Source organism: Berghia stephanieae, chromosome 7 (assembly GCF_034508935.2).
Source record: "Berghia stephanieae isolate SIO BIC M18660-M18661 chromosome 7, UCSD_Bste_1.3, whole genome shotgun sequence".
NCBI lineage: Eukaryota > Metazoa > Mollusca > Gastropoda > Nudibranchia > Aeolidiidae > Berghia > Berghia stephanieae.
Window position 1 is genome coordinate 3,306,124 of NC_088366.1, and position 27,496 is coordinate 3,333,619.

The 27,496-nt window shown below is 34.8% G+C and overlaps 2 protein-coding genes across 3 annotated transcripts; one reads left to right on the forward strand and one right to left on the reverse strand.

Annotated features, from left to right (window-relative positions):
• Positions 1-1,443: 1,443 nt before the first annotated feature.
• Positions 1,444-11,976, reverse strand: LOC144976368 (protein SYS1 homolog). The gene is made up of 5 exons (XM_078920624.1): positions 11,884-11,976; positions 10,320-10,447; positions 8,066-8,215; positions 7,301-7,368; positions 1,444-4,181 (listed from the first exon to the last, which is right to left on the reverse strand). The coding sequence occupies exons 2-5, from the start codon at positions 10,356-10,358 to the stop codon at positions 3,941-3,943; spliced, it is 498 nt and encodes a 165-aa protein (XP_078776750.1). The 5' UTR covers positions 10,359-10,447; positions 11,884-11,976; the 3' UTR covers positions 1,444-3,940.
• Positions 11,906-26,656, forward strand: LOC144976366 (ADP-ribosylation factor-like protein 2-binding protein). Of its 2 annotated transcripts, none has more exons than XM_078920622.1 (7): positions 11,906-12,040; positions 13,527-13,608; positions 14,456-14,514; positions 16,174-16,280; positions 19,606-19,691; positions 20,813-20,909; positions 21,426-26,656. In XM_078920622.1, exons 1-7 carry the CDS (start codon positions 12,004-12,006, stop codon positions 21,513-21,515), a joined length of 558 nt encoding a protein of 185 aa, XP_078776748.1. In that variant the 5' UTR covers positions 11,906-12,003; the 3' UTR covers positions 21,516-26,656. The 2 variants fall into 2 exon arrangements, with proteins under 2 accessions (XP_078776748.1, XP_078776749.1); XM_078920623.1 differs by lacking the exon at positions 11,906-12,040 and adding an exon at positions 12,391-12,473.
• Positions 26,657-27,496: the final 840 nt, after the last annotated feature.

Genomic DNA, 27,496 nt, shown 5'->3' on the forward strand with positions numbered 1-27,496 from the left:
ATAAGGAGAGGAAATTATTGGAATATATTATCATTACATCTTTTCCCCATTATATATCTACGATTCTAAAAATTTAATGACGAAAATTATTTTTTCATGATGGAAAGTGTAGGGCTAGGTGTACAAATAACAGGTATGCATTCATAACTCAATGCAATTAAAGGCCTGATCTATCATTGTTGTAATGGGCAATAGATTCGTTATAAGCCCATAACACTTTGGATTATCAGACCTGCAAATAAGTACACGTCAGTAAAGGACCATCTAACTGTAGTAGAATTTCTTTAAATCGAATATAAGCCATCATTGGACACAATTTTACACTGTCCTCTACATTTCCTTCAATGTTGTTCCTTTCCCAATCACTTCAGCCACAGCGTATGACTTTTGTGATAGGAATAAATTTTGCATGGACAAAAATTTCTTAGCTTTTTATTCGGCGTGCACATATCCAATAATTAATCCAAGTATAAATATGACATTTACAAATGTGACACACCATCTCAAAGCAGTGTTATGTCTAGGGGAATTTGATTGGGAAAATTGAATGCATTGTCGAAAAATTTTCAAGATTTTGGCTAAGTTTAATTATTTTATTGAGAACAACAAAAAAAAAAAAAATTCTTAATGAGTGAAAGACTTCAATTTCAAAGGAAGAAGATATGAAATTTCATATCTTTGACCTTTGAAATTTAAGGTTAGCTTTCAACACCCTGTTCACTTCATCATGTTACCAGATTGAGGTGGCGGGTCTTACATCAATATATTTAGTATGCCAGGAATTATGGCAAATCACAGACGTCGTCATCAATTACAATTCAAAAACATTCCATCTTCACAGAAATATGTACAATTCTCAAACACATACACAATAATTCACACGCTGGCACAAAATCTTGCAGGCAAACCCCCCCCCCCCCCCCCAAACACACACACACATTAAACTTTCAAAATGCTCTCCATTCAAAAAGACTCAAACTCGTTGCAACCACATCTATCCTATAGGTTATACAAAAAAATGAATTTTTAAAACGAGTGAAAAATATTTCCACCAGATCTTACTTAGACCCACCTACCCAATCACTGCTGTATGGACAGAGGGGCCCCAGACCCAAATCAGCCATCGGTACCTCTAAAGAATTCAGCTAGACCACTACTTACCAAGATGTCAAAATGGCTGATTATTGTTTTAAGATATATTTTGTTTCATTTGAAAAACTTTTTTATCCACATGAAAGGATTGTTTTTCTTAACGTGATGAACACCACTCTAACCCGAATATCTGTACAAAGAAGCCGCCATGAGCTAGGGTGAGGTGACATGCCCAAGAACTTACAAGACTAAGCTGCTGGACTATGGAGCAGTCTTTGTAAAAATTATGGGAGCAGAAGCTCAAAAGCGTTGATTGAATCGACTTTAGTTTGGATTCTGCATTCATTCATATTTTTTTTTTCTGACTGACAAATTTGTTCCCCCAAGGAATGCTTGGGTAGCTGGGCTGGATTGGGATCTGGGGAAAAGTATCTTGTGCAGTAGGCTAGGGAAGGTACTGTCATTTGTTACCCATCACGTCAAACTGGTATAATGTTGGGTTGAACTAGAACCTGAAAATTGAATCTATGGGCAAGATATATGAAACTTGAGTTTAAAATTTATATATATATACATCAAACTCAAGTTGCATATATCGTGTGGCCATTATACAACATCACACAATTTTGATTGAGTATATGTATCCTCTTCAATTAAAATAAATTACTCTATATGTTTATTTAGTTGTTTTTTTCTTCTTTTTTAAATTGAGCAATGACCGATAAAAACACAACAATATTCCCACCTTCCTCTATAATCTGTAGAACGGATGATACAAGATGTCTGTTTTTTAAAAATCTCATCTTTACTTTACATGAAAACAATGGGTTTCTTTTTTTTTTTTTTTTCTTTCTCATGATCTTGAATTCCATGTGAATCCACACAACCATTTCCAGACTTTTACAAAAAGAGATGATTTTCAGGTAATTCCCCTCCAATAACAAAAATAACAAAAAACAACAGTTATAAACAACTCTCGATATACATTTATACTGGCACGTCTAGCCAAACAACAAACATGGTTATATCAAAGATTAAGATTTTAAAAAAATTTTTAAACAAAGAAAAAAACAAAATTAACTTTAATAACAAGAAATTTCCACTTGTGATTATGTGGTATTATTTATTGCCCAACAACATTGTTATTTTGATTCTATGGAAAGATCTTTGTTAATACAACACAGAATCAGTTCTGACAGTAAAATATTTTCAGGGATCACGTTTGTAAAATGTGACCTATGACCTCAACCTGCTATTATGTCAGGGTGACCCGACACTGAAAATTGAATGAAAAGTGTAAATTATCACGAAAGCAGTGAAGAATATTTAAACTTCAGAAAAAAAAAAAAACAACAAAAACAACCACTAAGACTTCAAAACTCAATACCTCTGATTGGTTTAACTTGAAATTTGATTTTTAGCATCTTGTTTGACAACGACGCAAGACAAGACTGACTTGAGGAGGTGAGAGGTTAAATCTAAACGCTCAGATTGAGATCCAGATGTCTTACAGTTCAATACTACACTTTCAAATACAATATAATAGAAATAATGTAAAAAGTTTAAGCTGTACAATATTTTCCCACCAATTCCATTTCTGTATTCTGCTCGAATACATCTGCCTTTAACCAACGTAACAGTGACAGTGAGACTGAATTCATTTCAAATCACCATTTCCCCTATCTTGTATGTAAACTTTCTCAAACTGAAACATTTCATTTTCTCTGTCAGGAACCCAACAGTACAGAATGAATCAACCCCCCCCCCCCCCCCCCCCCCGGCTCAGTATGAATTTTCGAAAACAGTCATATTCAAGCGGCCTTTTGAGTTGTAGTAGTATTTTACATATTGTATTGCCTACTGTCTTTGTATGTGTAAGCGCCTTAGAGCACTTTGTGGACTCTACATGCCGTATAAATTAATTATTACTTGGAATAACATGACATCATTTATTTGGTTACATCTTCAGACCTAATTGTTGTGCAGCTATGTGGCCTTGTGGTATGACACTCGCTTTCAAATCGGAAGGTCCTGGGTTCGGGCCTTATCTCAATCGGAAACAAAAATTGTATTATCGCCTAACAGTACAGGCATTACGTCTCATTCTACATGTTACATGTTGCTATTGAGCAGAGACTCTTTGTAAAATGCTTTAAGCATGTTTCGTGGATATTGCGCTATATAAAAGCACAAGCTCAAGTTTTTTTCACCAACAGACCGGTAACAATGGAGCTTCAATTTACTGTCATTCAAATAAATATAATTAGTCATCGAGTCAATCTCTATATTACATCAGATAGGTTGAAATATCACACGGCCTTGTACAAAGACAACGGGACCAGCGATGCCATTTGGAGCTGCATTGCTGTCACTATTGTCTCAGTGAAAATGGAAGGATATGCTGTCTGATTGTGGGAGATCAAATCCTTTGTGGCTATGTGGTCTTGTGGTATGACACTCGCATTCAGATCGGAAGGTCCTGGGTCCAAGCCACACTCAGCGCATAGTTGAGTTCTTAGAAAAGGCTCTTTACTCACATTCTCTGACCGTACTCAGGTGTAAAATGAGTACCTGTCCGTTAACAGTGATGTCTCTGTCAGAAAAAAAAATTATTGTAATATCGCCTAACAAGCGTCATGTCTCGTTACATGTTGCTGTTGGTCAAGGATCTTTGTAAAGCGCTTTGAGCATGTTTAGTGGATATTGCCCTATATAAAAGCTCAAAGAAACCCTTTCATCTGTCAAGAATTTACCAAACACCTCGTGCACCATTTGGTGGATAATGTGCTAAATAAAAACTCAATTTAAAAATTGTTTTGTTTTCTTTTTCAACAAATAAATTACAATACTACAAATCTACTTTGGGCCCCATGCCGACAGGAATGGCCTTCATCTCCGACCTCATGCACAAATACTCTGACAGGACCGTGGTCAGGATGACACAGCCAATGTTGGTGACCCACCACCAAAAGGTCACAGGGAAATATCCAAAATAGATCCAGCAGCCAATCAAATGAAAGGCATGGACAGTGGCCGTGAAATCAAGACATTGTTTAGTCCTCCCTACGACTCCCCACATGATGAATGATCTGGTGAGAAAATAAAATAATTAGAATATTGAGACAGAGGCTAATCATATTCTGGCATGGCAATTTTTTTGCATCGTTTGTGGCCACACAAAATACCACTGATTTGCAATGCAGCCGCAAAATCTGCAATTTTTTTGGTGCAAATTTTCGAGATTTTGCAAAGAAAATTAAAAGAACAATAATTTTTTAAAAGGCGGGAAAAAAAAAGACAAATTTTTTTTTCTTTTAATTTGATAGCTTGTGTAGAATGTGAAAGATAATTAATCAAGAGTAGTTTCTTTTTTACTATCTCATTTTCTTTCGTTTTATTGGCGCTGATATGACCATATATTTGTTGCAAGCGCCGTGAAATCCTTAAAAAGCAAACAAATACCTTTCTCTTTCATGAACTAATTATGTTTTTTTAGGAAAATTTATTGCAAATTTTGCTGTTTTTAGCTAGCAAAATTTGGGATTTTTTTTTTTTTAAACCGCCATGTCAGCATGTTGCAAGAAAGAAGAACAATTATTTACACCATTAAAAAAAAAGGAATAATCTTGCACCTCCACCTCAAAGACCTACTTCAGCTTTTATCAGGCCTAGAAGTGATTCAGGAAAATATTTTTCCCTGCTGATTCCCGGTTTTTTCCAGGCTCTAGGGAAAATTTTAAGGTAGTAATTTTCAAGCATATTCATCAATTCTAGACCAGTTACCACTACCTATATATATATATATATATATATATATATATATATATATATATATATATATATATATATATATATATATATATATATATATATATAAATATATATATATATATATATATATATATATATAATATATATATATATATATATATATATATATATATATATATATATATATATATATATATATATATATATATATATATATAAAATAGAGGAGAGAGAGAGAGAGAGAGAGAGGAGAGAGAGAGAGAGAGAGAGAGAGAGAGAGAGAGAAGAGAGAGAGAGAGAGAGAGAATCAGAAAAGAGGGGGAAATTATTGACTCGTAGTACATATTACTATAACAAGCCATCCAGTATCTAAGCCTACACCATCCGTGGGGAAAAAAAAAAAAAAAAAAAAAAAGAGAGGAAGAGAGAGAGAGAGAGAGAGAGAGAAGAGAGAGAGAGAGAGAGAGAGAGAGAGAGAGAGAGAGAGAGAGAGAGAGAGAGAGAGAGAGAGATGTGATGAAAAGAGAGATGGCTGAGACTGAGAGAAAGAAATATATTGACTCTGGCTATTAATACTTGACGTATTCCTGTAAAGTCTAGGCCTCCTACAACATGCAAAAAAAAAAATATTAAAAAAAAGAGAGAGACAGAGAGAGAGAGAGAGAGAGAGAGAGAGAGAGAGAGAGAGAGAGAGAGAGAGAGAGAGAGAGAGAAGAGAGAGAGAGAGAGAGAAAGGAGAAAGAGAAGGAGAGAAAGAGACAAAGAGAAGAAATCAAAAGAGAGAAAAAGACATTTGAATATTACTATGAGAGAGAAAGTAGCGTCCAAAGACTTGTGGCCTACTTATTGAATTGCACATGAATGAAATAAAGCTAGTTAATCTAGAGACAGACAAAACAAACTTAGTACAAATTACAATGAGTAAACGACCTTAATCTGCCATCTCCAAATAATTGAATAACAAGTCACGAAAATTAATTAAAGTAGCCCAAGGACGTCGACCGTCTTTCTTAGCTTAGCTAACAATCGCATCCATGACCAAGTCAAAAACACACAAAAAACAACAAAAAAACACATACTCACACACTACTAAGATGAGGGGAGGGATGTGTGTTTCTAGCACTCTTGTCTTGTCGACAATGATGAGTCGACTGAGTGAATCAAGCGTCTTTAAGTCTTCGACCAATCACAGGCTATCTAACCGAACCGGCTGGTCGAAACAAAGACGCTTCTCACCGTCGATGTATTACGCTATTGTTGTGCAAGTGGCAAGGAATATAACACCTTTTTGAGTAGGCCTAAAAGCTAAAATCTAAAAGTAAAAAATATAATTCTGAGGAATTTGAAAGTCACATTGTTGAAATCGGCTTGACAAAAAGAAGAACATTGGTCCTTGTTTCATAAAAATCGGTTGAAAACCAACTGTTTTACGAATAAATTTGATTTTAAAAATTGCTTTTGTTTATTTTCGATTTTTTTAGCAACTTTTTTATTTATCGGCCGATTTTCTTGATTTTTATATCATTCTTTATATCTCAATGAGACGAGATCAGTGATATACTTTGTTTGTTTCAACTGTAACTACAACATAATTTGTTTTTTTTACTTATCAACCGTGCCTGGATAATTTATTCAACAACTGACGCAACTATCCCATTGGTCTTCCAGTGTTTCAGCGATGACTCTAAACCACTATAATTACGTCATGCACAGGAAACATGGTAATAGTCTGTGTACTCTACGAATGCGGACCGGACTTTGCTGATTGGGTCGATCGTCATAACATAGGGCCTAGTAGTGTGAGGAAACCATAAGAGGCTGCTGCCATGCTCTAAGCCGATCGTTCGCAGGTTGGGTAATGATTACGCGGAAGAATACATGTTGGGTTGTTGTTCACCTAAATTTTTCTCACGGCTTTTTCCCGGCCCCAGACAATTTTCACCGATTTTCCCGGCTTTTCCCGGTCGGGAAATTTCAAAATAAAGTTCCCGGCTTTTCCCGGTTTCCCCGGCCCACTTCGAGGCCTGTTTTATATAGAACAATATCCACTAAACGTGCTCAAAGCGCTTTACAAAGGGATCCTGACCAACAGTAACACGTTAACATGACACCTGTCAAGCGATACTATAATTATTTTTTTTGGGACAGAGACAACGCTGTTAACGGCCAGATACTCATTTTACACCTGAGTACGGTGAGAGAAGATGAATATAGAGCCTTTTCCAAGGACTCAACTATGCGCAGAGCAAGAACCCAGGAACTTTTGATCCAAAAGTGAAGGTCAAATCCCAAGACCACATAGCTGCACAAAGACTTGCCAAAGTTAGATTATTTTTATTTTTAATATTTCCTTTAAATTGAATTTTTTGATTTGTTTTTTTTGTATATTTTCATTTTTTCAACAACAACAAAAAAAAACAAAAAAAAACAAACTTACACAGTCAAACTGTTGAGGGCATAGCAAATAATGTTAGTTCTCCCTGAGTCTTCGTAGAGGCCCATGTCCTGTCATGGAAGTAGAGTACCAAAAAAATTGTAATGGTCTATATTACAGACAAATGGAGAAAAAATAGGGAAAATGTGCAATAGTATTTAATTTGTCCTTGTATTCAATTAAATTGGAATTGTTATTTTTTCAGTTGTTTTCAGAGCACCAAACCACAACATTTGCACTCCAGCAGTTAAAAGTAAATGCAACTTACAAAACATAACAATAAAATATTACAGTTATGGTGGTTTGTTTTTTTTAAAGACAATTGATCACCTTTCACTTTGATGTAACAGACAAGAAATTTAAAGAAATGAAAAGACACAGTGCATAATCTAAACATGATCATGTGACAATTTGACAAAGATCACCAAAAGGATATTTTACGGGACACGGAAACATTCTCATAAGTTTTGAAAAAAAATAAAGTATCTTAAAGGAAAAAAATCAATAATACCCAATGGCAAAGCAGGTAAAAAAAAAATCAGTATTGTTTATTTGTTTGATTGTTTTTTGTTTTTTTTTCTATCTTTTTTTTTTTTTTTTTTGGGGGGGGGGGGGGGGGGGGGTACAGCATCTGTGACACTTATAGGTCAATTCAGCACTAGGGAAAAGGAGGATATTAGAATAGTCAAAAGATTAAAATCTGAAATTAAGACATCTAAGAAAAAAGCCATATCAGACCAAACATCATAAACAATTTTAGGCCCTTACACTTTGTGTAAACATCTGCTCAATGGAGAGATCAAATTTGGCAATGACGTCCAGTACGAATATCCACAATCCAAAAGACAAGTACCAGAAACTGGTCATGGCGATAATCTGGGAGATAATTAACACTGGGTCCCACTGGGAACTACGGAACTGAAATTGCAAACAAAGATGCATGTTATAAATGTAAATAAAAGTAAATATAAATTTAAATATAAATAATATCAAAGAGTCTTGGAACATCCAAAAACATATATAAGATGATGATGATGAGAAAAAGAGGGTATAGAGAAGTGCTGAATGAGAACAGAAAATAAAAATATCAAACTGGCAGGATACCCACTTTCAATTTCTCATTATGACATAAATGCATATATACCACTTTACCAGTTAACTGATGTACTCTCTAAGGACACATACGAGGGCTCTTTCAGAAATAACCGAAAAATGCCCATTGCTCAGCAACCAGTGGAGATTTTTTAATTCTGTAAACGACATGATATTCCTTATTTCCTTACTAATATTCCCAGAAATTATGAAGTGCATCATTTTGCACAATGAATTTCTAGACGATTTTAAAGATGGCGGCCCACCTTGAAACTTGGTCAAAGGAGGAAATCAGAGCTGTCATACGTTTTTTGAACGCCAAAAGTCTGAATCCTACCGAAATTCATAAAGAACTTCAGAGTGTATATGGTGAGCATGTTATAAGCCGTACACAAGTCTATCACTGGTGTAATTTGTTTGAAGCCGGCCATTCCGACTTGACAGACAGGGAAGGGAGAGGGCGTTCGATAACTGCGACGTCAGAAGACAATGTGAAGCGAGTTGATGAGCTTATTCGTCAAGACAGGAGGTTGAAACTTCATGAAATCGCAAGCAGTCTTGAAATTTCGGAAACTTCTGCCCATAGAATTGTATTTGATGAACTTGTCTACAGATAAGTCAGCGCAAGATGGGTTCCTAAGCAATTGACAGACAATCATAAAGAACAAAGATTGGACAACTGCAGGGAACTTTTGAGAAGAAGCAAGAGCTCACGCAGGGTTCACAGGCATACTGCCAACGCCGGCGGAGACTTTCTAGGGTACGATGTTACTTTTCTTGACAGCATAGTCACCGGTGATGAGACTTGGTTGCACCATTGCACCCCAGAAACAAAGCAAGATTCATTGACATGGAAACATCCATCCTCACCTGTCGCGAAGAAATTTAAAGTCATGCGGTCAGCAAAGAAAATAATGGGAACTGTTTTCTGGGACAGTCGTGGTGTTATTCTGTTCGAAACCTTACAACCTGGAGAAACAATCAATACTGCAAGGTACTGCCAAACTCTTGACAAGCTTAGGGAGGCCATTCGCAGAAAGCGCCCAGAGCAGTTGACCAACGGGGTCATTTTGCAACACGACAACGCTACACCCCACACAGCACGAGTGACGCAAGGTTGGCTAGAGAAATATGGATGGGAGATTTTGCCACACCCACCACACAGTCCAGACCTCGCTCCATCTGATTATCACCTCTTTGGGCCACTGAAACGTGAGCTGGCAGGAAAGCGCTTTGATGTCGATGAAGAGCTTGTTGACCATGTGCGGAAATGGCTACAAAACCTTGACGGAAATTTCTTCCGAGAGGGTATCTATTCCATGGTGCGGCGTTGGCAGAAGTGTGTCGACAGACTTGGCTGTTACGTAGAGAAATGAAGGACGAGTCAAGGTATGAACACGTGCAAAAATTTTGTTGATAGCATAAAAAACGCGGATTTTACAGGCATTTTTCGGTTAATTATGAAAGAGCCCTCATATTTAAGAAATAGCCAAAAAACTCATCTTTCAAATGTCAATCGGTTTAAATACCCCTTATCTTAGCAAAAACTCTCTAAGTCTAAGCAATTACGGTCAAGACAAGTGTTGAACAGTACGTAAATCATTATGTGGTGAAATTGTCAAGCATCTGACCACTTCCACTTTCAAAAACGGACCCAGAGGAAAAGCTGAAAACACAGCCAGAAATTTGAAGGCCTCTCTTTTGTCAAATAATCTCTTTGGCCAGAAACATTGTACAAGGTCCTAAAAATAGTAAACGAGTCATCCTATTCTTGTTAAAAGCGTGCATTGTCCACCAGGAAAAATATATATATAAATAATAAGTGTTCAGCATTAGAGAATGACATTAAAATCAAAGATAAACACCACATTTTCTATGTTATATAAGAGTCACAAATGTTATCAAATTGTTAGCATAAACAAATACATACTTGTCCAGCCATATTGACCCAGGGAATTCTTAGCTTCATGAGGTCTTGACAAATTCAGGATGGAATGAGAAAGGCAGGGGTGGATTCTGATGATCAATCAGCCTTTCTTAATGGCAGAGATGAGAAATCTGTGAGAAATAATTGCTAAAAATAAGGGGCTGAATGAAGCTTATTTGATTCAATTACAAAATAAAGGAAAATTGAAAACATCCTCATCGGTCATGTATTTCAACACCTTTTACTGAAGAGAAATGCTCTGATTCTAACTTGGGAAAAGAGATTAAAATTCCTAATTTAGATGCAAAAGGCCTTCGCACAGATGAAACATTTCGTACTACACTGCACATCTACAGTTTTCCCATCAGAACCATACAGTCTCCTTCAACTTCTTCTCAAAAACTGACTTTAAATATTCCTCTAATTCAATATTTAAATATTCTATAAAAGTCAGAGTGCACTCGTGATAATTGGCAGATTTTAATGTTTTCTAACAATGTCCATAGAATGGGAGGCATTTCAAAAGATGTATTAAGGCATATCTAGACTGAGTACTGGTAAGTGACGACAGCCGTATTGACCTTGCCTTGGTGACAATTTCTCCAGACTGGAAGCCGACAGTTAATCAGTACTGAATAATACGAAAAATAGGAAAAGAGAGGAAATAAGAAGTTTCAGTCTCATTACTGACAAAAAACAGGGCCATGGGATTGACCTGGCAGTTTGCAAAGACAGTGTTAGACAGTCTCGCACTACTTATCCATTGTGGGCGATTGTTAGGAGAGCTAACTTCACTATTACCCTACAATAATAAGCAACAAAACATTATATTATAATACGTAAATTGCAATGAAAATGAAAGGCAATTATCTGTTGAAATCATGAAGGCCGGATGGCAGCTTTTTGGGCATAAATTCAGAAGAGATGAAAGTATACAAGATAATAAAGCCATTATAAATACTTTTTTCAACTTCAACCCAACTGGTTAAAAGTAAAAGAAATATAATAGCAGACCATCCACTTCATTTTACAATTAATAATCTATCTTTATTAAATATTAATAAAAAGTTGTTCCCAATAACCAAGAGCGAAAATCACTGGAAGATCTGACATCAGCGTCCACAGCAAAAGACCATGAAACGAGGAAGGAATTGATACAGACGATTAGAGAGACATCCGAGGCCTCCCGTTTAGATGATTAGGACGCGAAAGGCCTCGTCTGTCAGGAAATAGTCAGGCTAAGTATGAACAGAGGTCAAACACAACTTTCAAGTTCTGACATTTATTGGGGTATAACTAAAGGATGGGGGTTACAGGTTTTGAGTTTGATAAATAGTGCCGAGATCAAATTGTTCATCAGAGTTATCACACACACATTATTATTTTATCACAGTCGCAGTCACAGGACTCACACGAAGTCGAGGAGTGGAGGCGGAGGGGCTCAGTCAGTCAGTAAATGAAAGCAAATTCATTCCATTTACATCATAAATGAGATTTAGAGGTTAACAACTTTCATAATAAAATCTGATTATCAGTACATAATTTGGCAAGATGAAATAGAACCTACAAGTTGGAGGCAGTCTACGTGGAAATTCGTGTTAAATCGGCTCAATGGTGAAGGCAACCATCTTTGTTTATGGTAGTATCATTACCAAAGGGGAAATAACTCTATACTTCCGGTGAGAAAATGGCGTCGAACACAAATAACGTACATTCCTCAATGGGTAAGACATTTTTGTTGGTTCTTCTGTAATTAATATTACTTGGGAATTAGTTTTATTTCTTAAATTGATTTCCAATTATACCTTTTCAAATTCATACCGAATTCAAAGCTCTTTCGTGGGTAGCTATCTCAATTTAAGTGGCGACAAGGCTCGTATCCAGGCACGCTTTCAATGTTCAAGTTCAAGTTGTCACACGGCACACCGACGGGATGGGCTAGAATGAGGGGCTTTCCTCTTGAAGACAGCGTAACCCGGGGGCCATGGTCGTAGGATTTTTTAATTTAAGACAAAGCGAAAGCTTTTACCCGATTTTTAATGGATTCTATTTTTTAAAAAGACTTAACTTTCTGATTCTGTGAGCTTGACGTGAGCATGAGCAGAGAATCAGAGAAAATTGGTGATCCTGTCTATCTATCTAGATAGATAGATCCTAGTGAGTTAGTGAGTGTTTGGTTGGTGGTGTGATACTGATACGATACCATTATCATTATAATGTATTGAATGGGAAAGCTAATTTTCTTTTTCTTATTTCTTTTTTTTTTTATAGTTTCCATTTTCTTTGTTCTTCAATTTTCTCTTGGTTTCAATAATTCGTTTACTCTTCTGGAGGCAGGGGGAGGGGCATGGTAATATAATTACAAAGCCCTATTTTTTTTATTTTAAAAAGCAATATATTGTGGTATATATATATATATATATATATATATATATATATATATATATATATATATATATATTGAATCGTGTTTGATACAAATATGGTACGAAAAGTGCTCGACATGTAGTAATGGAGCGAATTATTATTTAAAATATTTACCACAATGTTTGGGGCAGTCTACATCAATGTTTCAATATATACACTCACACATATGCACACTAGTAACATCGTAGTCATCGTCACCATCATCGTCATCATCATCACAACAACCTTCCTAATATTTCTGTTACCATACTTCACTTTGACCATTCTCTCTCTCTCTCTCTCTCTCTCTCTCTCTCTCTCTCTCTCTCTCTCTCTCTCTCTCTCTCTCTCTCTCTCTCCTCTCTCTCTCTCTCTCTCTCTCTCTCTCCTAACAATATCACTTCATCCATTTATTAATATATAGAGATGAGTTGCACTTCTCTATTACTATAATCTGCTTTCATTTCAAAATAAGAATGAAAACAATTAAGTAATCTGGCCAGACACAAACACTAAAAGTGCAAGAGTATTTTATGTATGCCTTGTACCCTAAAAAAATTTTGTTTGCTTTTTTTTAAAATTAATTTATTAATTGTTATTTTTCATTAATTGATTTTTTTGTTGTTGTTTTGTTCTTGTTTTGTTTGTTTTGTATTTTGTAAATCATGTAGTGGATTTGTAATTTTCATTAATCATATGCAATCCACAAACTGGATGTAAACCGTTCAAAGAACAGTGTTACAATTTTAAATAAAATACCATTATGTCGGTTATTATCAGTTTTATTTTCCATTCTCTCCCCAGAAATTGCATGCGATGGAGAGTTAGAAGAAATGGATTTCTCAAATGGTGAATGTTTTCATGATGAAGACTTGACTACTGGAAGGCAAGGAAGATTTTATTTATATTTGGTCATTGTTTCCATCACATGGAGGCACAAAAATGTGTAAAGTGAGGGCGTCTGACTCTAAACAAGTGCCATGTCTTTTTATTTTTTTTTTAGCTTATATTATAGCCCGACCTCCAACTTCTTACCCTTGTGATAAAAATAGACTAACCACAATCCTGTTATTTAACGAACATAATCATATGATCAAAAGACATGTGACAAGTGTTATGGCAGAGGCCGTACTGATTTTAAAATATATTTTTTTCAAAATCACCTCTCTCTCTCACTAACACGGTTATAGTTGGATGCCCTGGAAATGAAATTATTGAAAGTAGATTGACAGTCAGAAAAATGTTTTTTTATATAGTACAGTAGATACCATCTATTAAGCCACTTATCACTCACATCAAGTGGTAAACTGTTTCCACGTCAGTATAAATGTTATCAAATTGTCTTGCTGTAGACAACATCTAAATCAGAATTTGGTTCATAGATGAACATATCATTGTTCACTATAAAATCACTGACCCTGACAGATACATTTTTTAGGTTGTAGGACCTACAAAATATCTCTGTCGTCTATCTGGAATTTAGTAATGTATTTATGCGCTGATATGACCTTAATGTGTTGCAAGCGCCACAAAACCCTTAAAAACAAACAATTATCATTTTTTGTTGTTGGCTGAAGAAGGGTTTTGAGCCAGAAACGTTCCATGTTTGGTATTTTGTTCTTTTTTTAACTGTTCTATTCATTTTTGTTTATTACTTTTTACAGTCCACAGCTTCTAGCAGACTAGCATCACATTCATGATGTTTATTAAGCATTTTCCCTTGTAATTTACAGTTCAACCAAAGATGAAACATTTGACAGAGTTATCGGCCATATTGAAGATATTGTGATGGGTAAGTGGAATAAGGCTCTAAAATATAGTACATATACAATCATGTCTCTCCAATCCGAACACCTCTGTTCCCATCATTTTGTCGGGACCACAGATACATTGGAGGAGTGGAATCAGGTCATTAAGTGTAAAAATAAAGAAGAAGAAAAATCTGTCCCGAGGCAACCTGTCCGGATAATGGAAAGATCCAGATTGTGAAGTTCTGGATTAGAGAGATGGAAATGTATATATGTATGTGTGTTAAATCCTACTTTGACTTGGGCATTAATATAGCACAATATACACTAATAAAGTGCTTTACAAGGGGTCCCAAGCCAACAGCAACTCTTAACATGTAGAACAAGTCATAATGCCTGTTTGGTGATATTGCATTTCTTTATTTTATTTTCAGAGCGACAACACTGTTAATGACCAGGTATTCATTTTATACATGAGCACATTAAGAGAATGTGAGTAAATAATCTTTTCAAAGGGCTCAATTATGCACTACTCAGAGCAGGACTTGAACCCAGAACCTCACAGTCTGAAGGCGTGTGCCATACCACAAGACCACATAGCCTTCTGGACAAAACATAATTCTGACCCTTAGCCATCAAAAATATTACCCATCACGCTTAATAGTGACTTTACACATATTTGATGCCACTTAAAGTAAAAAAAGTAGTCCTTCAGAGCCATTCGGCCCATGAAGCTGGAGTTTATCCTGGTTTCTATAGGGTGAAACGGACAATAGCAATTGTTGCTACCTTTTGGATAGGACACTAGTCGACTTTCCACCAGATCTATCAGGCCCAGCTACTCAATCACTGCTGGGTGGACAGGGGGGAGGGGGGGGGGGGGGTGGTCAGAGAAAATCTCGACTGCACCCGGGATCGATCTCGGTCCCTTTGCTTATGAAGCGCGTGCTCTACCTATTGAGCTATCCAGACCCCCTATGTGATGCCACTGACAGAACTTGAAAATGACAAATGTTAAGCACAAAATAGAAATGAATGAAGCGGTTTGACTCTCCACAGCAATAAGATTTGCAATTCCATACCATCACAGACCATTGCTTATATTTGTGTTTGTTATTTTCATCACATTTTTTATGTATAAATCTTATACTTTAGACAAGGTGCATCATGGGATTTTGATACCATCTACACGTCATCGTCAAAGATAGATGTCATAGGACTTTGTTAAGGGAATGCAGAGACAATAATGCTGAAACGTACAAATTAATTCAAAGGGCTCATCTCGGGAAATTGAACTGAACAATCGACTTTTTAACATACAAATTAATTCAAAAGGCTCATCTCGGGAAATTGAACTAAACAATCGACTTTTTAACATTTGGTCCTCCTTAGCGGGTGGTAGACTATTACAATATAATATTTAAAATATTACACATTAATGAAATATAATTAAGAGAAAGGATGAAGTAGAATAAAAAATGGGTTTGGGAAAAAGGTTGGGGAGGGGGGGGGGGGGTTAAAAGAAAAAGGAAGATTAAGATTGGGGGGAGGGGGGGGGGGGGGGATGACACATTTAGTCAGACTTTAACAGTATCTTTCCATAAAACTATCGGGTGGCTGAGGGATGATGCTGTTTACCTATCTTTTGGTTTTATTCATAGAAATAAATAGTTTTGTTTTCTCTTCCATTTTTTTTAATCCAGAGGAACCGTTCCAACAGTTGCAGAATGGATTTTTAGAGAAATATTATAAAGAATTTGAAGACACAGAGGAAAATAAGTTCTGCTATACAGAAATTCATAACGAATATGTGAGTATTATAGAAGAGAAGTTTTCTGTGTAGTTCAACAGTTTAAAAACATTCAATTTTCACATTATTATTCAAAATTTGTTTATCCCATTTGCCAAGAAAGGGTTTCAACCAAAAGCATTCATCATTTGTACTTTTTTATTTTTCTTTACAGCCATACATTCCATATCACCAATTTATTGCTCTTATGTTTGACCCAATTTACCAATTCAACTCATTGTGTTTTCCGAGTTGCTTTCTGCATTAGTCTTTGAATGGCATTGCTTGGTTTTGTTCAGTCCATTGCTGGAATCCTTAGCTGAAAGGAAAACAGTCAAATGTTTAGTATTAGATTTTTTTTTTCCTTGTAAATTATCTCTGTTATGTATTGTTAGTTCTGTTTGGTGCTTTTGGATATATTCTGTAAGCATTTCATTGTATTCCTTTCAGTAGGATCCTGTGCCAGTGTCTGGAGGAGACTTTTAGGTGATCTCAGATTAAGTACACTGATGGTGTGCTCTTGGAATCTACATCTGATCCCATATTTGAACCAGTCTTCTCTGTCTTGCTTTTTCTCGGGAACCTTTCCTTGTAATTTTAGAATTTTCTTCCTTGCTACTAGCGCTAAAATGACCTAAATGTATTGCAAGTGACGTAAAACGCTTAAAAACAAACAAACTTATGTCATACAAGATTGGGGATTGAATAGCCATTGATGTACTACCCAACTCACCCAAAAAACTCACCTGGTTCACTCCACGTAGTGATGAATTTTTTTTTTCTTCAGACTTTCCTGTCTACTGTGCGGCTATGTGGTCTAGTGGTATGACACTCGCTTTCAGATCGGAAGATCCTGGGTTCGAGCCTTGCTCGGCGCATAGTTGAGAGTCCTTGGAAAAGACTCTTTACTCACATTCTCTCACCGTACTCAGGTGTAAAATGAGTACCTGGCCATTTACAGCGTTGTCTCTGTCCGAAAAAAATTGTAACATCACCTAGCAGGCATCATGTCTCGTCCCAAAAGTGTTGCTGTTGGCCAAGGACCCTTTGTAAAGTGTTTTGAGCACATTTAGTGGATATTGCACTATATTAAAAAAGCTCAAAAAAACTCCATACTACGAAGTGAATTGATTAACAGGGTTGACTTTAATTCGTTATGGAATTACTGTGCTAGAGACTTACGTCCTATTCAATTGGAAAGACAATGCTGTCACCTTGCGTTTTATTATCCAGTTACTTTGAGATCAGGGACTCCAACATGGGTGCCAATTTTCCAGTTCATGCCGGAATTCCGGCTTCGCGATATCTCGAAATCAAATACCTCCGGTTTCAGTGTTTTGAGTAAAATATACTAATAACATCGGTAAAAATTTGAAAACGTGATTCAGCCACCTTTTCAATTAATAATGGTATAAAAACAGTGATTAAATAAGAGTAAAGTTTAGGCCGCATTTTCAGTAGGAACATTTTCAGGTTTGGCAAAGTGTCGAGATTTTAGTTTCAGGTTTCAGCACTTCTTCCTGCTGGCACCATGGACTCCAATTCTGGCAATGATCAGTGGCTTTTACTGTAATGAAAAGACTTCTTTTCTAGTTGTAATTTGTGTGCATCACCCAATGTTATTGGCTCAAATATCAATTTATTGTGGATGCCATACATAATCACAAAATCTTGGTGATTTCTCTTTTTTTTCGTGATTGATTAACCTTCTATAATGTCAAAGTGATACAAGGCTGCTAAAAGTGGTGGACTGTATAAAGCGATAAACAAAAATGAATATAACAGCTTAAAAAAAGAACGAAATACCAAACACGGAACGTTTCGGGCTCAAAACCCTTCTTCAGCCAACAACAAAAAACAATAAAGACATAAATACATGACTAAATTCCAGATAGACGTCGTGTTTGTGGAATTTGATAATAAACCGAAATGTTCTTTTTTTAAGCTGTTATATTCATTGTTGTTTATTACTTCTATAATGTCATTTGACATTTCGAGATCTTCTTGTCGACAAGATCTGCTAAATACTTTCCTGCCATCTGTCTGGATTTTAAGCAGTGTCTAAATGTTTTAATTGTTTTTGTTATTGGCTGAAAAAGAAATTGAGATTTTTAAAATTGAACTTCTATATAGCACAATATCCACTAAACGTGCTCAAAGAACTTTACAAGGGGTCTCTGACCAGCAGCAACATGTAACATAATAGTACAAGACATGATGCCTGTTAGGCGATATTACAATTTTTTTCCGACAGAGACACAGCTGTTATTGACCTCATTTTACATCTGAGTGCAGTGAGAGATTGTGAGTAAAGAGTCTTTTCCAAGGACTCAACTATGCTCGAACTCAGGACCTTCCGATCTGAAAGCGAGTGTCATATCACAAGACCACATAGCCACAAAAGGGGTTTTGAGCCAGAGACATTCCGTAATTAGTATTGTGTTCATTTTCAAAGCTGTTATATCAATTTTTGTTCATATCTATAAATGACTATGCCATCTTCTTGATGATCATATCTATAAATGACTATGCCATCTTCTTGATGATCATATCTATAAATGACTATGCCATCTTCTTGATGATCATATCTATAAATGACTATGCCATCTTCTTGATGATCATATCTATAAATGACTATGCCATCTTCTTGATGATCATATCTATAAATGACTATGCCATCTTCTTGATGATCATATCTATAAATGACTATGCCATCTTCTTGATGATCATATCTATAGATGACTATGCCATCTTCTTGATGATCATATCTATAAATGACTATGCCATCTTCTTGATGATCATATCTATAAATGACTATGCCATCTTCTTGATGATCATATCTATAGATGAATATGCCATCTTCTTGATGATCATATCTATAGATGACTATGCCATCTTCTTGATGATCATATCTATAGATGACTATGCCATCTTCTTGATGATCATATCTATAAATGACTATGCCATCTTCTTGATGATCATATCTATAAATGACTATGCCATCTTCTTGATGATCATATCTATAGATAACTATGTCATCTTCTTGATGATCATATCTATAAATGACTATGCCATCTTCTTGATGATCATATCTATAAATGACTATGCATCTTCTTGATGATCATATCTATAGATGAATATGCCATCTTCTTGATGATCATATCTATAGATGACTATGCCATCTTCTTGATGATCATATCTATAGATGACTATGCCATCTTCTTGATGATCATATCTATAGATGACTATGCCATCTTCTTGATGATCATATCTATAAATGACTATGCCATCTTCTTGATGATCATATCTATAAATGACTATGCCATCTTTTTGATTCTTCTCACAGATTTCCCTTATAGAATCATTCCTGGAGTCAGAGTTAAAAAAACGGGTCCCTGATTTTTCAATGGAAAGGTTTTCCAAACAATTGACGTAAGTAATCTTTATTTAAAAGATACATTGTCTGTCATTGTCGTTACATCTTTCTTTCTTTTCTTTTTTTTTCTTTTCCTTAATTGCACGAGTGAGAACTATAGTGCTTAACACATTCAAAATGTTCAAACAATAATGGCATAATTTGATTTTTATTTTTAAAATCCCTATAATTCTTATCGCTCCATCTATAGATTGATAAAATCTGTTTTGATTAATATAAAAATTATGACTCATTGCTTTTTGGTCTTGTATTGTTTTCGTTTTCCGCCCTTTTTTTTTTCTTTGTTTGTTTATTTGTTGTTTTGTTGTTTTTTTTTTGTCTTGTGAAGTGTTTTGTCATCAATCTTTTTTTTTTTTTTTTAAATTTTGTTTTCTTCTTTTATTTTCATGGTTTGTGCAAAATACCATGGTTAAAATAAGTTTCAAGTTCTATTTCGGGTTCTAAATGCAGCACAAGCTTGGGTTCATATTGGGAGAGCGTTTGATAAACCATACAGAAGACTGAAAGATTTCTTTAATAAATTCAACTTTATTAGTTTCTGATTATAAGATAGTTCTTTTTTTTTTTTTTGTTGCTCTATCCATCTGTCAGTCATGTCTTAATAATAATAATAAGAAGAAGGAGAAGAAGAAGAAGAAGAAGAAGAAGAATAGCAATAATAATAATAATAATAATAATAATAATAATAACAATAATGGCTATAATGATTATAATAATAATGATGATGATGATGATATTTGTATAGCACTTTCCATACAAAAGCTTCTTTTTTGACTGAAACAGCTGTGTTTACTATGTATTGTTATGCATTAAATCTATTTATACACACCATAGATTGCCTAGAATTCTTTGACTAATTATAATTATAATTAATTATTTAAATGCATATCGATATCAACGTCAGTTGCAACCCTAGTTTTTGTTTGTTTGTGTTTTGTTGGAGTTTTTTGTTTGTTTTTGTTTGTGTGTGCGTGTGTGTGTGTGTGTGTGTGTGTGTGTGTGTGTGTGTGCGTGTTTTCTTTTCTTTAAATCGATAGTTAGATTTCCTAATAAGTTAGGGATGTAATGATAATTGTTTTTCCCAATTTAATCATCTGGTGTTAATTTTTTATTTCAGGGAAAGGAAAAAAGAACTAGAGGGAGAAATATTTGAGATTCTGTTGACTTTTAGTGACTTTTTAGCCTTCAAAGAAATGCTGTTGGACTATAGAGCGGTAAGAAGTCGGTTCTCTCTTTATAATTTCTATTTCTTTTTCATTTGATTTTATTTGCCATAATGATTTGATCCATATATGAACACTAGTGCTATTTTTAATGAAAAAAAAAAAGAAAAGAAATGTTTTTAGTTTTTAAATTAAAAAAAAAGTTGTTGAATTCTACTTCAAAGAAAACATTTATTGTTGTTATCACTATACTCTCTTTTGGATCCTTTTACTCAGTGAACATTTTGTAGGAGTGCTTGGTAATTTAAGATGAATCATTAAGCTATTGTTTTCTCTCTAAATATTCAGTTTTATAAAATATGTGTTCCTCCATATAAATTATGATATTGTGTCTCGAATCTCTTTTCATGTTTTAATTTGAAAACAAAAATGAAAAGTTATATATATATATATATATATATAAAAATCAAACTCAAGTTTTTCATCAGTATTATATTCTATCCCATGATGATTTTTCTATTCCTTGTTTTTTTTAAAATAATTCTTTGTATCATCTCTGAATTTCAGGACAAGGAAGGACAGACAGTGGACCTTAGTGGAGAGTTGACCATCAAGCCAGTCAAAGATTTATCTTTCGGATCATCTCATAAATCTTAACACAGGCCTTAATCAATAGAAAGTGTTTATTTATTACATTTTTTTTTTTCTCTGTCATAGAATGAACTCAGTGCTGTATATTTCCATTACATGAAGCTGTTAAAAAAATGTAATTTACGTGTTGTAGACAAAGATACAACGTTTTTGTCATGAACTATGAGAAACTGGCACAATGAATTGAGAGGTTCTCACATTCATCACACGGTGATACTTCTATCAGATCAACCATTATTTTATAGCTCATGCATCAGAATATTTTTACTCAAATATTTTATAAGAAGACCTTTTTTTTATCACAAACAAATCCATTTAAAATTGAGGAAAAGTCTTGTGCTTTATCCTAATTTGTAGTTTTATATTTTCCTTGGAATAAGATGGCCCGAGATGAAAAATCTCTTTTGTCTTTGTCGATTTTCCTTATTTTGATAAATAATCCAGAGAAGTTGAAGTAACTTTGATAAAAAAAAATCTTGTGACGTGGTGGACAAAGTTTATCTGTGAGTGATAATGGAACAAAGGCAAGTTAACTCACTCAACCCTGACACCGACTATATCCGTAGTTTACCCGGGTTACTTCTACCCCATGCTTATTTATTACATTTTTCTGAGACAAATTATATATAGGGGGAGTATCAATGCTAATGTTTATAGTTTTGGCATATTATAATTATTATTGAATAAAATTATCTATGTACATGCTCATTTTTAATACATTTTTTCCAATTTTGAAAAGTAGCAAAAATCTCTAGGATTGAGTGAGTTAGGGTGAACACAATTTGATACTCAGAAACATGAACATTCCAATATCAAAACCGCGTCGGTTTATCTGGTGAAGCAAAAAAATTAGTACGCTCTGATTATCTCTGGCAGCCAAACTTGAATATGCTCCATGTTACATTAGACATAAATTCATGAGTTGTTTACAAACGTGCTATTGTTTGTTCTTAAAGAATTAAAGACATTGTTGTTATTTTTAGTTGTTTCCCTCATTGATTCGGTATATCTGTGAGTTGTTTTTATTGATCATTTTTTCCTATTCACTTCACAGATGACCCATTTTCACAGATGACCCATTTTCACAGCCTCATATCAACATCTTAAAAAGTCATATTTGTTGCTCATATGTGACCAACCATCTCAGTCTGGTTTTATCTAGCATGGCAGCTTTTTGCATCGCTTGCGGCCGCAAAAAATTGCAAAATATCACTGATTTGCATTGCAGCCGCAAAATCTGCAAAATTTTTCAAGATTTTGCAAAGAAAAGAAAAACTGATTATAATTTTTTTTTAAAGACCAAAGACGACTTTTTTTTTCCTTTTAATTTGGTAGCTCGTGTAGAACATGAAATATAATTAATCAAGAGAGGTTCTATTTTATTATCTCATTTTCTTCCTTTTTTACTGGCGCTGTTATGACCTTACATTTGTTGCAAGCGCCGTGAAATCCTTAAAAACAAACAAATACCTTTCTCTTTCATGAAATATTTATGGGTTTTTAGGCAATTTAATCGCAAATTTTTGGACATTTTGCTGTATTTAGCTTGCAAAATTTGGGATTTTTAAATTATTTTTTTTCCAAAAACCACCATGTCAGTTTTGTGGTGGGGTGAATCGGACTCTGAAAATTGATTTGAAAGCCTCGAATTTCACATTTGAATTCAAATAAATGCCTAATCTGTTGTACTTTATAAAAAACAGGCATTTAAAAATTTGGCCAGAAAACTTGTCCTTCAAATATCGATTGATTAAATTCCTCATCTTAGCTAAAATTTGAAACCTGGGACTTCGTCATGAAGTCCCAGGCGTGAGAGGTGTAGCTATAATGAGGGTCATTTTAATTGATTGATATTTGAAGGACGAGTTCTCTGACCATGACTTTGAATACACGTTTTCTCCAATGTACTGTGGAATTGAGGAAAGTAAATGTTTTGGTTTTTATTTACTCTAAGAATAACTAGTATCTTACAGTTCTAATAATTCGACTTTGAACTTAAGGGGCGGTTTGGGTCTAATTATTAGGAAAATCCTTCAAAAATTTGATTTTGAGATTTTGGTGGAAAATGATATTTTATTATCTTAGAAATAATATAATTGAAGTCCAAATTCTTAAAGTAGACTATAAAGGCACGAAATACACAGTCGAAAATGGTACAGGTAGTAAGAAATGTGTGAAAAACGGGAAGCCATTTTGCTATTTTCTCAATATGTCATTTTTCTAAGGGTATGGGAAACTGTGTCAAACGTTTCTCAGAATCTATTCAATGAAATTGTCTGAAATTTTCCACAGTTATGACAGAGATAATGTATTGTGTCACCATAGAGAGATATTTTTGATAAGATTTGTGAATTTTAAATTATAATCCTAAATCTGAATTTTTTACATCAATTTTGTCATAACATTTTGATTCTCAACTTTGTAATGATCTAATAAAAATTCCATAAGCTAAAGCTGTAAAATCTCTCTATGGTGACACACTATGGTACAATGTTGACAAGAGGGAAGAATATGGAGGTCATTCCTTCATTAGTTTTTGTGGAACGTTTGCCACAAGATTGTTATATTTTTTGATGTCAGACCCCCAAATTAGATCGCAAAATGGGTATCAACACAGATAATTAAAATTTTTCACCATAAATGTTGTTTTTTAACCTATATTGATGATACAGAATGATTAAAACCGCCCAATATAGGTAATTAAATTTTTTTTAGAAAAGACCCAAACCGCCCCTTAACTATTGCTTTTAAATATTCACCCCGATTTTAATTGCAGATTTACAAAACTTCTAATAGTTTCACTTTATTTGCTCAACTTTTCAATATTTTAATGTGTGTTTGCAATTTGGACAAAACTACACATAAAAAAAAAAATATCATGAATTTGTAACATTCCTGTTTAATCCTCTATTTACTACGTTGATTTCGATTTACCCTGACTTTTTTTCAGAATTTGTATTTTTCTTGTTTTATTGCCTTCATTTAAAAAAAAAAAATCATTGTTAAAATCACTCTTTGTATGTAAGTGTCAATGTCATTTCGCATTATGAAATTATGCAGAAGTGAAAGATTTAATGAAACAAATATTTTTTATATTTTTATTGCAACAATTGGAAGAATGGATGAATGCACTAAAAATCAAGAGCAGAGAATAATTTCCACCACAATCACCCCAGATATGACATGTCTACTCATTCACCACAATCACCCCAGATATGACACGTCTACTCATTCACCACAATCACCCCAGATATGACATGTCTACTCATTCACCACAATCACCCCAGATATGACACGTCTACTCATTCACCACAATCACCCCAGATATGACACGTCTACTCATTCACCACAATCACCCCAGATATGACACGTCTACTCATTCACCACAATCACCCCAGATATGACACATCTACTCATTCACGTGTATTTGGAGAGTCGAGGATGGTTATTTTCTTCTGACATTTACTACTCTAGCGTACACATAAACACAGCAGTAAAAACCTACAAGCACCAATTCTTCTTTATAGAATGCAAACTCTTGCAATATTTGAATATTTTTTTTTTCGTTCACCACAGTCGGGGCTAAATGTGGCCATATTTTTATGTCTTAGTTTCACTTAGTTCACACAGACCTGTACAAATTTACACACACATACACAAATCATGCGAGAAATCAAGGATACCCCTATAAGATCTGAGATGAGAATATGAAAACATGCAACTCAAAATGCCATAGAGCCGAAGTTTATCTCAGTTTCTGTCTGGTTGGGGTTCCCGACCTCCCATTTCGGGCAGGGAGGAGGTACTTGCTGTGTCTTTCTATCCCCATATATCTGTTTTCCAACTTGCTTTCTCTCTTTGTCTTGGAATGAGATTACATACTTGGTTTTGTCCTGGCTGTGACCGGTAACCTAGCTGAGAGTGAGAGGGAAACAGTCAAATGTATAGTTAGTATTGCGGGATGATATTTTTTTCCTTGTATATCATCTCTCTTTTATACTTTGTATTATGTTTTGTTTACATATTATATATGATTTGTAAACATTTGAGTATGTTCCTTTTAGTGGGGACCTGTGCTTGTGTCTGGATGAGACTTTTAGGTGATCTCAAACTAAGTACTTTGATAGTTTGCTCTTGGAATCTACATCTGTTTCCTATTTGAACCAATTACCCTTTGTCTTACATTTTCTTGGTTGCTTTAATTGTAATTCTAGAACTTTTTACTATCCCATTTTCTTCCTTTTTACTGGGCTGATATGGCCTCAATGTGTTGCAGGCGCCGTAAAACCCTTAAAAACAAACAAACAAATCAGTGTCTGTAGCAGTAAAGAAACCATAACAATAGTTCGTTATGGTTTGAATAGGACTCTAATCTCTTGAAAATACTTTCCACCAGAACAAACCCTATAGATCCAGTTACTGTTGGATGGATAAAGGAAACTATCCGTGAAATGTCTTTCATAAAGGCCAGCCTTGAAGTCTAATCACTGCCTCATACCCTTTGACCTCATTAACTCTTTCAGTGCTTAGGTTATATTCGCATTTCCTTCACAAAATGACTGAGACCTGATTGAGGCAGCGTGAGAATGACCAAAGCGACCTTCGAATTTGGCGCAAAATCTCAATTAAAATACCCCCCTATAGCCAGTTGAATATTCTGATGATCCCATTGGTTTAATTTATAGTGTTTTTTTGTATAAAGTAGGATTGGATTACATTATTATTTTTGCCTTTCAAGACTGATAGAGTTAAGGCTGTACAGTCTTCGCTGGATTTTAGCAGCCTCTAAATCACCACTCACACAACAACAACTTAAGCATTACCATTACACAACAAGATAAATTACAATGAACCTCTAACGCCTTTTCAGAATAAAAAATAATGTTTCAAAAACTGGCCCAAGACATCCGAGATTATTTTAACATTGTTATTGTTATAATGAGTGACCGGAATGTCATGTCGTGCCAGTAGATGTGTAAGTGGAGAATTAATTTATTTAATGTTTTCAATTTAATTTCGCATTGCCTATTTTTTAGTGATACCTTTCAGAAGTTTTGCATTCACATTTAAAAAAAAAATATCAAAAGAATCACAAACTGTATATCATAATTATGTCACTTACTAAATAAATGATATTGAACTGCTCAGTGTGAATCTTACGTCATTGATGATGTATTGCAGTAAAAGTTTAAAAAATGTCCTTCTGGCCCATGAAGCTGGAGTTTATCTTGATGTAGGTAGCGCCAAATTACCAGCAGTTATTGCTTTCTACCTTTTGGATGGTCAGATTGTGGGGCTATGTGGTCGTGTGGTATGACACTCGCTTTCGGATCGGAAGGTCCTCGCTCGGCGCATAGTTCAATCCTTGGAAAAGGCTCTTTACTCACATTCTTTCACCGTACTCAGGTATAAAATGAGTACCTGGCTGTTAACAGCATTGTCTCTGTCCGAAAAAATTATAATATCGCCTTTCAGGCATAGACCTGTAAATTCTCAGTCAATTAATTGAATTCAGTCAATTTGTCAAATTCAAATATTTTAGAAAAGCAAAGAAAGAAAGAAAGAAAGAATTCACACATCGTAGTCGAATGACCGTTAAGTAATTAGGAGTGTTCCACAGCGCTACACATAGCTCATGGGGACCGTTTATATTAACGATGGATATATTAGCAAGGCGAAGCGACTCTTTTTAGAATTGGCGTGTCTGAACACATCCCAGTGTATTTTCACACAGCCTTCGTTAAATTTAAATTATTTTTTCACTTTCGTGGTCCAATGGTAGCCAATTTTAACTGAGCCACAGAGCGATAAATTTCACTGTTTCGTCCAAGCCAAAATTGACCACATTTACATGATGGGTCGTAAAAGTATGAAAAAGTAAAATGCGAAACCGGAAGTGCGTTATGTAGACACTTTCAAATCGAATGTTAGGATAGATTGCTACAAGCACATATCGATTGCCTCACGTTGTAAACAAACTGGTTTAC